The sequence below is a fragment of the Hyperolius riggenbachi genome, chromosome 2 (genome assembly GCF_040937935.1).
Source record: "Hyperolius riggenbachi isolate aHypRig1 chromosome 2, aHypRig1.pri, whole genome shotgun sequence".
In the NCBI taxonomy this organism is placed as follows: Eukaryota; Metazoa; Chordata; class Amphibia; order Anura; family Hyperoliidae; genus Hyperolius; species Hyperolius riggenbachi.
In genome coordinates this window covers 304,255,839-304,272,065 of record NC_090647.1, presented here as the reverse complement: position 1 = coordinate 304,272,065, position 16,227 = coordinate 304,255,839, and the positions used below count along the sequence as shown (strand labels likewise).

The window sequence follows — 16,227 nt, the reverse complement described above, 5'->3', positions numbered from 1 at the left end:
TCTGGTGTTATTCAGACACTACTGCAGCCAAATAGACCAGCAGGGCTACCAGGCAACTGTTATTGTTTAAAAGGAAATAAATATGGCAACCTCCATTTCCCTTTCACTTCAGTTGTCCTTTATTACATGACCAGGAACAGGAAGTTAAAAGATATCAGTAAAAAACATGTATTCGAACCTAATCTGCTGTACATATAAATGAGTTTTTGCTGCTGTCTGTGCCCCTGTTGTAATGATTTATCCTCTTCCTGTAGGATAAGAATACAGTAAATTTATTTTCTATAATACTAGTGATCAAAGCTAAAACTAGACATTTTCTTGGAGGTAAAATTGCAAATATGGATGATTCTTGAGGTAAATCAGTGTAAAACCAACCATACAATACTACACGGAATTTGAATTGTTTGCAAATGTTTGCAATCACCTATCTTACTGGACGTGTTGCTAAAAATATTGCTTGTAGGCGCATGACAGAACACTCGGACTCTTTGCGTACACAGAGTGGCAACGTGCCCGAATTAAAGATGGCGGCGAAAACCTCCCTAACACGTGTGTGTGTCTCCGAATACCCAGTATGCTTTGCGGCTGCTCTGTCTCTGAATTGCGGCCTGTTTCCAGCTGTGGCCGTGTCTCTTTACCACCGAGAGACTTCCACACTTATCTGTAGTTCTACTTCTGATTGACGGACTCCGATAAGCCGCCAACATGGTGAAGCCACGCTTCAAGGGACGGAGTACCATCAACCCTTCCAGCGCCAGCTCTAACCCAGGTATGTTCCAACAAGTCGGGGAACTGGAGCGGCTGCATGAGTCTCACATCGGTCACGTGACGATCCAGGAATCGTATAGACACACATACATGCAATCTGCCAGCAGTCACAGTATAAACTTCACGGATTAGCTACTCCCACCTCGCCATCCATAGACTTCAAGCCCAATGTACCGGTTTGGAAACTGTCACTGTCAGTGTTGCCAGACAAATAAATAAATGGAACTTGGTACTTTTTTCTGTTGTTGCAGTAGAATCCCTTTATAGTAAACCCTAGGTGACCAGGCAAAGTAGTTTACTATATTAAAAGTTTTCTCAGAATTGGTGATATATTTTATATTTATACAGACTGTTTCTGGGACCTGAGGGCTGAGTTTATTTTATTCAGACGTCTACTATATCAGTTTACTATAAGGAGTACTGTATTTTGGTGGTCAAGTCTGCTTCCTTGTAAATCCTTGAGGGCTCTTTCACACCAGAGCCCACTTCTGGCGTTTTAACGCAAAGTCTATACTTTGCGTTAACCAAGGTAAAAGGAAAGTCCATAGACTTTCCTTTTACCTTTCACACCCGACGCTGTGTTTCGATACGTTGCGGTACGACGCATCCCGGCGCATTTTATCGTCGGGAATCACCGTTTCCCCTTCGGGGTAATTAACTACTACCGCCGCTACTCAGCGTCGCACCGGAGTTTCCCGACGACACGCCGCAACGCGTGCAGGAGCCGTTCTCCTGCACGCTTTTGGTGTGTAACGGGCCTGATAAATACATTGAAGGTCTTGTGATGCTGCAATTGGATCTTGGCCAAGCTTGCTCCTTAACTGAAGGAAAAAAAAGTGTTTAACTTACCTGGGACTTCTACCAGCCCCCTACAACCGCTCTGTGCCTGCTCCATCACTAAACAATTCTCCCCCGCAGTGCTCCTCTTCTGGCCAGGCCAGTCAATTGCCACTGTGCATGGTCGGCCCTGGCCGTGTGTGTCCTCGATTGCGCTCCCATCCTCGGGAGCATTCTGGGCATGCACAGTACAGATTTCCCTGTACTGCGCATGTGCAGAACGCTTCCGTCCACAGGAGTGCGATCAGGAGGCACGCGGACTTGGGCCGCACATCCAGAAGAAAGAAGTGTGCTGCTGGGGACCGAAGGGTCGCTCAGTGACGGTGAGGGTATAGGGAGGCGGATGAAACTCACTAGGCTTCAAATGTCAAATTCAAAATGTAAAAAAAAAAAAAAAATTGCACCAAAACAGCAGAACGAGAACAACAACATCAGAAATCCCATCATGCTTTGCACAGCACGAGGGGAAAACTGCCCTGGCAGTTTTCTTCTGTGCAGCTAAAAATGAGGCTTGTATAAGAGAAACAAAGTTCTGATGCTGTGAAACTGTTAAAGAAACACCAAGCCTTTTCAGTGCTGCTGAGTCGATTTTTAGTCCGGAGGTTCACTTTAAGGAGCCTGGATACTGTACCAGTAATTTGTCCAGCCTGGCTGTGCAGTCTTAAGGTATACTTAGCCTTGTAGTCCACCAAATGTGTAAGTGCTTGCACTGTACCTGCAATGGGAGGACAGAGGAGCTCTTTTGCAGCAGAGAATGTCCTAGAAATGGCCCAGCATTCCGTGGTACATTTTCTGATATAGTAAACTTATGATATAGTCCCTTGTAGTTTACTATATTGAGATTATACTGTACAAACATCTCAAGCGAACGCTGTAATTACATTGCAGGAAGATTTGGGCGCAGCCGGCGCCACCATAGACTGTAATAAGAATTACGGCTATAGCGGCACTCAGTGAGTAACTTCAGCGCCGTCAGAAGACAGAGCTGAAGATACTTTTAAAACACTGTAAGCCGAATTACATCATTCCCCACTATCCACGTCGACCTAGTGGGGGAATAGTATTTAGCGCGGCTGGGACTTGTGCAGCAGCAGGATAAGCCATATACCGGCTGTGTCCTGCGCCCAAGTCTCCTGGCGGCAAATTCATATGTATGCCATATCAGGTATCTCTTTGGGGATCAATATTTACCACTTAATGGTGTTCGATTCCCAAATCCTTCAGCCAGGAGCAAGTCTATGGACAGGAAGTAGAAATATGGTTGAACTCGGTGGACGTATGTCTTTTTTCAACCCAAATAACTATGTAACTATATCTGAGGAATGGGACTCGTTAGAGATAACGTATTGTTGTTCTATAGCTGATCATGATTCACATGAGAACATCCAAGACCTCTAGAGCTAAGGAACACCCTTGTTGATGGGATAAGTTGCTACACAGTTGCAGCTGCCAGCCTTATTTGCTAGCAGTCATGGCACACTACAGCAACTAATCCTGCATAGTTGCAGTGAATTGTTGAAGCTACATAGGCTATCATTCATAAAGCATTTCCGCATGCGGAAATGCTGAAAACGGCCGACTTTACCGAACACCTAGCATGATCTTCATTCTTAAAGGCTCTTTCCGTATGAAAAGCTGACATTACTGAGCAGAGCGATAAATCACCGCCTTGTGCCGTGACTATCATAACAAATGTAACAAAATGTTAATTGATAAAGATTTACGCAAGCGGTATGAGGATGGGAAATACCGCTCCCTTGGATGTGGCGATACTAATGTAAAGTGAATGGAGACACAGACCTCCCAGGCAGCTGCAGTAGAGCGGAACACGGAGAAATGTATCAACTCGGCAGCTTCCTGTGTCTCCGCAAGCCTACCGACAGCCTAGTTCGGAGAATCTCCACACTGCTACCGCAACTGTGCACTTTTTTATGAATGACCACACAGAAGTGTAAAATACCGGTAGCGGTGTTTTCCCGCACTGATTTGCATTACCGACCACACTTTTATGAATGATAGCCATAGTGTCTCTTCTGACATGGCTCACACTGTGGTTGCCCCAAGTAGTGACTTTTCAAGGAGCACTATCGGGAAAACATTTTAAATTTGAAAATAAATGTAAATGCATACAAATGTACATGTCTTAAAATGAGCCATATATTTCTTTTCTACTATGTTGCTGTCACTTACGCTAGGTACACACTCTATTTTTTTATTTTTTCTTATCAATTTCCATTCACTTCTATGAAAAAACGATCGAAAATAAGATCGGACATGACGAAAATTATCTATCGAACCATCTATCTGCCAAAACTATCTTTTTGGTGTGTACCTGAACCTTATCCTTAAAGGGAACCAGAGATGAACGTTTCACACAAAATAAACATATCAGTTGATAGCTTGTAAAGAATAAATGCTCTATCTGATCATTTTGCCGCTCTGGTGTGCCTTTTTTAGTGTTTTTTATCCATTATTGCTCCAGGAAAAATCAAATATGGCCGCCAGCTCATATCCCTTCTCCTTCCGGGTTATATGAGTTGTTCTGGATGTGCTGTCTAGGCTATATGAGACTAGGCTGCTATCTAGGCTATATGAGAAAGGCTGCTGTGTGCTTTCATTTTGGTATGATGTACTGCCTGTAGGAAGTGTCTCTCATAGGAATGAAACTGCCGTTATTATCAGTATCTAGTGCACACAGAGCACACAGGGATCATATTGCAGCCACAGAGCTTCTCTCTCAGCAGAGCAGCCCCTCCCAGTCATCACAGCTCTCAGTATGCAAAGCAGGAAATCTAAGCCAGGAGAGGGGAAGGCTTGGGCTTGAAAACACTTCACAGAAGAGTGACTCAGCTATAATGATTCCAGGTCAAACCTCGACTGAATAGTCGGTGGATTCTTATCACAGCTGCTAATAGACTAAGCAGATAACAATGAAACTAAAAGCAGGGTAGGTGTTTACTGTCATGTTCCCACTGATAAATGTAATAAAATACATGAGGGTGCTTCATCTCTGGTTCTCTTTAAGCAGTGGCTGGATGGTGTAATGGTTAAGGGCTCTGCCTCTGACACAGGAGACCAGGGTTTGAATCTTGACTCTGTCTGTTGAGTAAGCCAGCACCTATTCAGTAGGAGACCTTAGGCAAGTCTTCCTAACACTGCTACTGCCTATAGAGCGTGCCCTAGTGGCTGCAGCTCTGGCGCTTTGAGTCTGCCAGGAGAAAAGCATGATATAAATGTTATTTGTCTTGTCTAATTTTTCTTTTGGATTGAGCATAAATTGTACATGCTAGGCTAGTTTCAGCTAGCTTCAGCTAGAAGTGTTGGTGGTATAATGGATATGTTAGTTACCTACCATACACTGAGACCTGGGTTCAATCCCCAGCCACGGTATGTAAGCTGGCTTTTGAAATACTGGAATTCCCTGGCAGATGAGACCCTCCTCCCTCCCCGGTAGGAGGGAATAGGTAGAAGGGAAGAGGGAAGCAGCTGTCCCTTAACTAATTAGTGTAGGCAGACAAGTGAGTCAAATGGCATAAGGACCTTGCTTGGAGGAGGAGGAGGAGGAGGGAGGGGGGGGGGGCGGGCCTCCAGCAATGAGAGCAGTGTGTTTGGCAATAATGTGCCTGCTGACTGATGTAGAGGGTCAAAGTTTTGCTCAATAGAGCATTATGGGGCGAATCGAACTTCCGCCAAAGTTCGCCTGGTGCAGGCGAACGCGAACCACCAAAGTTCGCCTGGAACCGTTCGCCGGCGAACCGTTCGCTACATCTGTAGTTTTTACTCACCTCCCGGGGGATCCAGACGTCGGTAGCCATTCTCCTTCCTTTCCTCTGAGGCTTTGAATCATTCTGGTGAGATTGCTGTCAGTGATCTCGCTACAGAGTTACAATGCCACCTGAAGGACGGAGGGAAAAAAATTGCAGCGATGGAGCCCAGGGATGTGAGTGAGTGCTGGGGCTGCTGCAGGCAATCTGGCAGCATAATTTTTACCTGAGGATTTTTTTTTTTTTTTTTTTTTTTTTAGGTCTAAAATCTGGAAATAATCATACTGCCAGGGAGGTTAAGTAAGGCACTTTTTTCGTAAACAGTGTACTGCCAGGCTGCCAGCCACAAGTGCCTTTCAGCTGCAGTTTCATGCAACCGAATGGCAGCGTTTGCCATTCAGTGGTGTGGTGTAACTCAGTTGCAAAAAAGAGTGGCTTGCGTCTGAGCATGGCAGTATTTAGAAGTGACTCCATTAGGGGACTGCCTTTCCAACCCCCATGGCACACTAGAAGCTGACTTGCAGTGAATTCACCACCTTCAGCCTCGCTGGGCAGAAGGGCCTAAGGCATGACTTACATGTATGCTTAGTGCTTATAGCTACATTCAGTACATTGATTTGAATGTAGCATTGAATTGATTTTGCAGTGTCTGTTGCATTCTGCTTGTGAATGTGTATCATTCATGAACTGAATTAAAACTTATGTCCCATGTGGAAAAATATGCCTGTTTGCATTGTGCCATAGAGCACATTCGTTTCCAAATGTCCTCTGTGCTACAGCGCAATACAGTGAACTCAGATTAGAAAGTCACATCTGAGGTGCTTCGACATGACATGTCGTGGATTATGCGATTTCTGGGAAATTTTCAAAGTACCGTATGTGAATAATAAACCATTGAACTTAGAGCGCTAAAATTTGGTGTGTTTTCAATTGGTAATGGAGATAGTCAGTAATCAAAGAACTATATTCTGAAAACATAATACAAGTATGTATTGTGTATTGTGGTGTTAGGATGTAGAATGTCCATGCCATAATTGTTAGAAATTGCATTACATTAACAGCAGCTATTTAGTGCCTTAGTAGCTACAACCAAGTCTCCCATGTGACGTGGTCCTGGAGACAGAGTGCTGTGAGGAAATCCCTTCACTGCTGAAAGATGTAGGAAGCCATGTAATACAGTTTGCCGATGAACACAAAATACATTGTTCTGCCTTTTTTTGGAAAAGGAAATGCAGGACATTGCTAGCTTCTATTAACTGCAAAAAGCACAGATGTGTAATGCCAAAACTTTGCTGCAAGTTTACTGTTATACCTTAAAAACCTGAACTAGGGCTTTAAATATATAGTTCCAGTAACATCTGATTACTTTTTTTTTTTTTAATACACACATACAGATCGTGTAAAGGGTGCTGGAGGCAACAATATGAGGGATCGGGCAACAATCAAGCGACTTAATATGTACCGCCAGAAAGAACGACGGTAAGTTCGGACTGGGGTTTTATTATGTACACTCGTGAAAAGTAAGTCAACACCTTTCTGTAAAATGTTATGAAGGTATCTGCATTCAGATATGTGAAGACAAAGGTGGTGAATTACATACACAAAAAAGAAATATATTATGCACAACTCATGCTGCAAAAGTGATGGAAGTTTTCAGCTTATTGCTTTGCCCCTACACGCAAGGGGAATCCTAACCTCCTCCCCCCCCCTCCTCCTCCATAGAACAGCACATACGGCCTGGCCAAGCATTTATGAACTATCATAGACTCCCAGCAAACTCTTGCCTAAAATGGTCATGAACAATCTCTTTGGCTAACCCTACCTGTACGAGTCTTAAAGTAAACTGGGCATCTGGGTGCTCCTAAGTTCAGCAAACTCCTCAAACAAACCTCCCCTCTAAGGGAAGTGTGTAAATTGTGTATATATTTTTTGATTTGGGGGGGGGGAGCAGGCAACCTGTCCATACGCAGGCCTCCATAATCTCTGTCCCTTTGCCGCAGAATAAAGTACCCGCGGTGATGTTGCATGTCCCTGGCCGTAGAAATGCATACCAGGAGATGTAGTTCATTAATGTGACTGTATCTCCAGACCAGGAGATGTAATCACAATGGACGGCATCTCCTGGAGTGCATTGCAGCACTCAGGGACGAGACATCACTGCCGGTTCACGGACAGAGATTATGGAGGCCAACATATAGGCCAATAGGTAAGTGAATGTTCGCTGTCCCCCCAAAAGCCCAAATCTTCTACTAACCGCCCTCAACAGGGGGTTCGTTTAAGAAGTTATAAAAATGTAGTTCAACATTCCCTTTCAGACAAATTTTCCAAGATCCTGTCTGTTCTCTTCATTTGCATCTAATACTAATTCTAGATTATAGTGGCAGTGATAATTGTCAAGGTGCACTTAATTCTTCTAGATGTGAAAATTGTGATTTGTTCCCTGGACTGCAGAAGATCAGCAGGTTATAAATGCATAATACAGCAAAGTCCTCGTTATCCAGAACTCAGGCAACTGGAAAGGCTCAGCTAACCGACATGCCCGAGGGAGATGATGGGTACAGAGATATTGGGGTTTTTAGGACATTGCAGGGCGGAATTTATTTACCAATCCCCCGGGCACCGTCTTCTACGCATCCTGGATCTTCCAGTAGCTTTCTGGCGTCCATGCACTGTTCCCTGCGTGTCATGTGATCCGATACGAGTCAGGTGACACACTGGGAGATTTACACAGAGAAAGGCCTTTGAGAGCTGTAGGGTGTGTAGCAGACGGCACCCAGAGGATCGGTAAGTTGTTGCTATTGAACGGGGGGAGCTTTGTGCTATTTTAGGCCGGTTGGTCAACCAGCAAGCACATGTATCCAGCATCAGGCCATCTCTGCATGTGCTGGATAACGGGGACTTTGCTGTGATATGTAAAAATATGCAGCTCAACCCCTTCCAGCAACAAGTGCAGATGCAGCATGCCTAGTCAGTCTGGTTGGAGCTTGACCAGACACCACTCTAGACAAATGCAAAGTAATAGGTCTGCACACAAGCAATGTGGACTGTTTCTTCTTTATTACATCAAAAAGACCCATTCGTGACATGTTTCAGACCATGAGTGGTCTGTAGTCATAGCTCACTAGCTATGACTAAGGACAGTTGGTGGTCCGAAAAATGTAAGCTGTGTGGGTTGGATGCTTTTATTTGACCTGATAAAGAACTAGTCCATGTTGGTTGTGAGTGGACCTATTTCTTTGCATATGCGTAATAATAGTGAAATGGAACTAGGGCATTATTTGTTATATTATATATTTATATGTCAGTATCGTTGTGAAATCTTAATATCTGTATTTTGAGTTGCTAAAGTCATTGGAATTTCCCAGGGTATGTACTCACTTTACTCTTCAATGTAGTCTTTCTGAATTACATTTAGCGTTCTTCACCTGGTGCTAGGCAAGCCATGCTGATTCATATCTATCCAATGTAATTGCCTTTTTTGTTGTTCTATCTCCAAGATGGTGTGCAATTCCGCAGCAGTAATGTATGAAAGACTCCTGTGGCAATAAGCATTATAAATAACGAGAAATCCATTCTTCCACACTCTAATATTAAAGGAGTTATTAGGCAAAAAAGGTTTCTTACCTGGGACTTCTACCAGCCCCATGCAGCCATCCTGTGCCCTCGTAGTCACTCACTCCTGCTCTGGTCCCCCTCCGTTCAGCTCGTTTATTTTTTGCCGTCCTTGGGGTCGGCAGGCCGCATTGCGTACATTTTTACACATTCCCGCTGGTGCAGGAACATTAACACATACATTTTTACGCGTTAGTGGTTCAACACGTACAATTTTACGTGTTGAACCACTAAAGCTGACGGAGGGGGGCCAGAGCAGGAGTGAGTGACTACGAGGGCACAGGATGGCTGCATAGGGCTGGTAGAAGCCCCAGATAAGTGAAACTTTTTTTTTTTTTTATTTATTTTTGCCTGATAACTCCTTTAAGTCATTGGCCTTAATTCTCAAAGCATTACTGCATTCGACAATGCAATTGCAAAAAAAACCACAGATTTTTCCCAAATGTCTAATTTTCTAAGCATGTTACTGCATAAAAAAATAAAATTGACCAGTGAGGTAAATGCCTCAATACATGTCTATAAATGTCAATTCTCAAAGATTAGAGCATTTGGAAAAAAATCCGTTTTCAAGACCGGCTCTAAGTTGTCAGTAACTACATCTCATCCATGCGGTAAACTGTGAGGCAAAGAAGCCAGCCAATAGTAGGAGCCATCCTGTCTGACTCCTCAACCCATTGGTGCCAATGCACGCCTGGGCGGTACACCTATACACAAACAATGTAGCTGTGTCAACATGATCAGCTGGACGACCAGTGGGAGGCAGGAGGAAGAGAGGTTTTTTGCCTCGCTGATCCTGGCTGATAAGGCTGCTCTGGGGTGGGGGATTGCTGCAGGGTAAAGGCCATGGCTGCTGCAAATAATCTGGGCTAAATACAGTTGGCTGGGCTGCAGAGTGCTGTGCTGTCCACATCCATGTGTCAGCAGCTCTGACTCCACTGTGGGATCCTGGCCGATCCTCCTAGAGATAAACAGCTAGACACCACAAGTGCAGCACGGAGGGGAACGTGGTATTCCTCTGCTTGGGTGTTATCTTGAAGGGCCTTTCAGAATCGAAACAATTATTTTTTTTATTGGAAATTCCGTCAAAAAAAGATCAATTGTCTCGGCCTATACCCTGTCTTACTCATAGCCTAATAACAAACTTCCAGAGAGATTTAAAGAGAACCCGGGGTGAATTTAAAAAAAAAATGCTGATTGACAAATACAAGGTAAATAGCAGGCTAGCGCCAAGCAGATTGCAGGGGGGACTGACTGACTTTTTTGCAGGGGGACTGATGGTGGCAATAGTAGGACACAGAGGCATGTCATTGTGCACAGAACATGCCTCTGTGTCCTATTCAGATTTAAAAAATCCGCACTGGGTTTTCTTTAAATATCCTCCAGATACAGCATAACTGATGGACATTATTGCCCTGTATAGGTAAAAGCCACAAATACCTTTTTAATTATCACATGCAAGTCGGTCTCTGGAGGGGGTGAAAAAAAAAATACAGTACAGACTCACCCTTTGTGGAAAAAGAAAAAAACAAACAAAAAAAACTATAAACTTAAAATGCAAGAAAAACATATAGATTCAGTCACACAAATAAGGTGAGAGGAAATGGACCTAAGGTGCCTCCAAAAATCTAATGAAATAAGTTCACGTCCCTCTTGAAATTGGGTCCCTGCACTTTCTTAGTGCCCCCACTGAATGATCCCTTATCAAGAACTTCCCTTTATGCTGGGGATACACGGTACGTTTCTGTACCATGTGTTGACCAGCTGATCCGGCCAGCTGATAATATTCAGCTGGCCCGATCAAGCCGCTCGACCCGCGCCCGCTCGATTCTCGCCTGCGGACGATGGCAGGGAATTGAGCGGTGATAAGGAAGCGGGGGCGAGCAGTGATCGATCCGCGCGGACGCAGCTGGGGTCGATCCGGCGGCTAATCGAGCCGCCGGTCGACCTGTGTATCCCCAGCATAACAGTAATGTAATCTCCTGTAAAGAAAGCCTTCTCTGATACCATTCAATACTTGCTGCAGTCCCAAAATAAGTGTTATTCCACTCTGGTTTACTCTCAAAAAAATGTACGGAAGCAGTGGTAAGGTTACTCAAATAGCGGTTACGAACCCCAGAGGTGAATTGATCGAAAAAGAATCATACTATGCCAGTGATGGCTAACCTTGGCATTCCAGCTGTGACAAAACTACAAATCCCATCGTGCCTCTTCCTCCCCGAGTTATGCTTAGAGCTGTCAGAGTATTGCAATGCCTCATGGGACTTGTAGTTCCACCACAGCTGGAGTGCCAAAGTTAGCCATCACTGATAATTGTCAGCACTGGTGAAATGAATCAGCTGCTAAAAGCTGATTAAAGGCTCATACATACGTCCAACTTAATGCACATCCAACTGCACAACATGACCAACCACACAACAAGTTGTTTACCTGACCAGTACGTATATGTATAGGCCATTCAATTAAACAACCAACTCCCTTAAATACTATGCATGCAAGCTAAATAACAATCTGCACAACATGTCTGCATTCAAAAACAATAAAGTTGTTCAAAAGACTCGTACACACATTCCAACCTGCCTGATAGTTGGGTAGATTAATCCTGCGGTTGGATCTGGCAAACAACTTGTTATCAGTTGGTCATCTGGTTGTGTGTGATCTGAACACACACCCAACTTATCTTCCAACAGACCAGTTTGGAAGATAGTTGGACAGATTGTTGGTAGGTGTGTATGAGCCTTAACTTGTACTTCCTGGGTGGAGCTAAATAAATACCTCATCAGTAGTATTGCTACAGTACAATAAAACAGGATGTCCTAGTATATTTAGTAACTAGTATAGAGTGAAAGTAGATACGATGGAACAGTCAGGCAGTATGTGGGTGGCCACACAGCGATTTCTAAAAAAACAAACAATCTAACCCGCATGTGTGTACAATGGGGGTATTCTTAATGTATTGCATTTCTATTTAATATTTTTCTTCCTCATTTTACACATTCTTTAGTACGCACTATTACAGTAGATTGAAACAGGCCTCAGTCTTTTTTACTTACTTTCAGTGTGTATAAACTGGTTGGAGGCTTAATTCCATGTAACATATTACATAAGAGTGTATATAAGTATTCTTATTGCTGTTTAGATGTAATGAAAACGCCACTCCGGATTACTGCTTGTGTAACTGTTAGGTTGGGAGCACGTCTCAGCAGAAAGTCATGCGGTTTAAGGCATGCGCGTTTCTGCATTTTTCTCTGCCTTTGCAATTTTGGATTTGCAGTTTTGTATATGTGTGCGGTTTTTTTATTTATTTTTTTGTCTTTTATGCCTTTGCATTTTTAAAGTGTACCTGAGAGTAAATAGAAGCATTGATGCTTGCCTGGAGCTTCCTCCAGCCGCCTTCAAGCCACTGTCCGGACCAGTAAATTTGTCCAGTCACACATGCGTGGCTAGCGGTGGCCAGGTGCATTCTGCACTTGTTCAGAAGAACGCTCCTGGCTACGTAGGCACGAAGGTGGTGTACAGATGGGCCATGCTTGTGCAGTAGAGCGCAATTAGATCTATTTTTTACAAAAACGTATGTGAAACGCATACATTTGATGCTCCATAGGAAAGCATTGTTGAGGTGGAGCCCATTCAGATGGACAGTTCTTGAGGCATCTTCTACCTTCTTCAGCTATGATTGATGCAGCCTCTATCCTTTCTACTCTTACTGCCCTCTGTGCCACATTCCAGGAAACTTCATTACTCCCACTTTGCCTAACACCTTCTCACTCCCCCTGCCCACTTTGTTACTTTCCAAATGCTCTTGCCACTTAAAATGTTAGAGGGAGATTTCTGCTTGTAACATCCCTGCCTCCTTTTCAAACAGCGGCAAAGATAGGGGTAGGTGGTGCAAGGACCTCATCTTCTCTGAGATGTCACTGCAGTAGGCAGGGCTGCTGCAGTGATTTGGGGCCTGCCTCCAAAAGACGAGACCCTCAGCTAAAGGTTCCAGTTTTATGTATCCCTGGAACTTCGTAGTTTCGGGTAAGTAAACCAGGGAGGGTTTAGGGGCATGTGTGCCTGCAGAAATGTCTGTTGGGGACGTGGAAGGGAGAGGAACAAAAACAAAAATCAATACAGGTTTGCTTTAAGAAAACTTTTTTTCATATTTAGCATGTCTCATTTTGAAGTTGTTTGAAGGATATTCTGACATTCTTGGTTTGCGTATTGAAGATGTTACGGCATTGAGTTTCAGTAAAAACTCTGTTTATGAGCAATGGTTTGGCTCTTACATAGCTTGTTTTGTCCTGCAGGAACAACCGTGGGAAAGTGATTAAACCTCTGCAGTATCAGTCTTCTGTCCCATCTGGCACAGTGGCTAGAGTGGAACCTAACATCAAATGGTTTGGTGAGTTTTACAACTTAGTGTTGTAGTGCCATCTGCTTTTGTGGTTAGAGCGCATTGCCTTTTCAAAATGAAATGTGTAATCATGTGTCTGAGAGTCGAGTGCTATTTTTTATTTTATTTAGGAAATACACGTGTGATCAAGCAGTCCTCCTTACAGAGGTTCCAGGATGAAATGGATGCTGTAATTAAAGACCCATATAAAGTGGTGATGAAAAGGAGCAAACTGCCAATGTCTCTCCTGTATGATCGTAAAACACCTCATGTAAGTATTCTTTACACGTTATAGAAAGAGGTAACAATAGTTCATATGAATTACGTTTCTTTTTAGTGTAAGCTCCACTCTTCAAGGGGAAGTTCGGCCTAAACAAACATACTTGTCATTAACTTACATTAGTTATGTTAATTAACATAGATAGGTAATATAATCTCTTACCCACCCTGTTTTAAAAGAACAGGCAAATGTTTGTGATTTCATGGGGGCAGCCATCTTTTTCATGGGGGCAGCCATCTTTTTCATGGGGGCAGCCATCTTTTTCATGGGGGCAGCCATCTTTTTCATGGGGGCAGCCATCTTTTTCATGGGGGCAGCCATCTTTTTGGTTGAAAGGAGGTGACAGGGAGCATGAGACACAGTTCCAATTGTCCTGTGTCCTGATCACTCCTCCCAGCTGTGTGCGCTAGGCTTCAAATCTCAAATTCAAAATAAAAAAAACAATTTGCGCCAAAACAGCAGAAGAACATCAGAAATCCCATCATGCTTTGCACAACTTCAGGGGAAAAGTGCCTGGGCGGTTTTCTTCTGTGCAGCTAAAAATGATGCTTGGATAAGAAAAACATAGTTCTGCTGCTGTGAAACTGTTTAACACCAAACCTTTTCAGTGCTGCTGAGTAGATAGATTTTTAGTCTGGGGGTTCACTTTAAGAATGTGAACACTAAGAAAGTTAAGGGGCACTCTTATCACGTTTTGATGGCTGTTATTTTACTCTCAAGCTGTGACACCGGACCTCTTGGTCCAGTGAGTTGCTGCCAGGAATGGCCTTTGATTATAAGCTGGTGCCTTTCTGCTATGGATCTCTCTCTCTCTCTCTCTCTCTCCCTCTCTCGCCAACTAGAACCCATCTATTGATTTTTGTTGTTGTTTGTTTTTAACCACTTAAAGGGGAACTGAAGAGAGCGGTATATGGAGGCTGTCATGTTTATTTCCTTTTTAATCAATACCAGTTGCCTGGCAGCCCTGCTGGTCTATTTCTCTGCAGTAGTATCTGATTAAAACCAGAAACAAGCATGCAGTTAGTCTTGTCAGATCAGACTTATAAGTCTGAACCACTGAAACAACTGATCTGCTGCATGCTTGTTAAGGGGCTATGGCTAATAGTATTAGAGGCAGAGGATCAGCAGGGCTGCCAGGCAACTGGTATTGATTAAAAGGAAATAAACATGACAGCCTCCATATAGCTCTCTCTTCAGTTCCCCTTTAAGTACCGGCAGTCTCAGGTCCCAAACAGGGCGTAGATTTCAATTACCTTTGTCCGTTAAAGGTAACTGAAGCTGGCTCATAATAATTCTGTTGGGTCCTAGCTACAGGGAGAACAGGGCAGTGACTTAAGGCCAGGTCAGACGGATGGCTGCCAATCCGTCCTGTCCACGCCGTTTAGTGCTATAAACCACCATGTCCCACATTGATATAAATGTTTTGCCCAATGTCTCCTCACTGAATAGGAACAGGAAGAGCCAAGATTTGAACTCAGGTCTCCTGTGTCATATGCGGATCCCTATGATCTGTGTAAACCAGTACACTATCCAGCCCTACGGTTCAAATAGGTTCTATGATTCATGGACCAGAGCACCATTTCTGTTGTTCTGCTGTCTGGTAGGTTGTTATTAAAATACAGATTTGCTCAGACATTGTTCCCCTTTTGCCAAGGGAAAGTAACATGCAGTCTTTTAATCCCAACGCCTGTATTAATTCATGTTAATTGAGCAGGCTGCTAAGACTTACTTTCTGTTCTAAATGGGAAACATCTGAAATGTTATGTGATCCTGGTAACCTAACTTTCTGCTTAGTTCTGAATTTACAGCCAGACAACATGCGTCTTTTTTCCAGATTTATTAGACAAGCATAGGATTATTATACTGTCTAATAATATGACATAACCCTGTTCTCAAGCCTCGTTGTTTCATCTTATTTCAAACATTCAGAACCTCTTAGCGTTCATCACTCCTTTTTAGGAACATACAGTTCTGTTGGGCATGCACATGTGTAGCGATGCTGTAAGGCTTCCCCTTTTCCCCTCTGTTTTTTCCTATTAGCATTGTGCATATGTGTTTTATTAAACTCCTAAAGAAGAAACTACAATGAGTCTTAAGCAGCTTGTGAAAGTGCTAAAGCTCCTTCCAGAGAACCTGAGGTTGCAGGTCCTGAGATGCACTTTCCCCAGTGCTACACTTAATTATAGATGACAAACCTGTGGAGTCGGGGCTAAAGTTTTATGTTTTATCTTTGGTAGAATTGTTGCCATGTTTTATATTATTATTTTTTTAATAGGTTCTGTTGTTCCAATGGAACACATTTGTTTTGATGGGAAAGGCCTGGCAAGGCAATATTACCATGCTGGCAGAGAAAGTGTGTGAAATTAGACTTGGTCTACGCTTAGGGTTTTGTTTCATGATATGTCTTGGAAAATAGCTTCAAAGAAATAAAGACAACCGCTAGAGGCATAGTCTGAGGCACAAATGTCTGTTTTCCAAAATAACGTAAGCTGGCTGCAAGCTGAACTCGTAATGGCTGAATGCACCGTTGTACTAATCTTTTCCTGCTAAAAGATTTGTTATTCTTTATGGCGAGTTGTGAGAATCTAGTA

At 43.4% G+C, this 16,227-nt stretch overlaps 1 protein-coding gene across 2 annotated transcripts in view; it reads left to right on the top strand.

Annotated features, from left to right (window-relative positions):
- The first annotated feature begins 574 nt into the window (after positions 1-574).
- The window catches only part of GNL2 (G protein nucleolar 2), a 67,775-nt gene continuing 52,122 nt past the window's right edge, over positions 575-16,227 (top strand). For both annotated transcript variants that reach the window (XM_068269045.1, XM_068269043.1), the window contains exons 1-4: positions 575-769; positions 6,764-6,848; positions 13,271-13,365; positions 13,488-13,627. In XM_068269045.1, the coding sequence (XP_068125146.1) occupies positions 706-769; positions 6,764-6,848; positions 13,271-13,365; positions 13,488-13,627 (384 nt within the window). In that variant the 5' untranslated portion in view covers positions 575-705. The remainder of the gene's footprint in view (positions 770-6,763; positions 6,849-13,270; positions 13,366-13,487; positions 13,628-16,227) is intronic.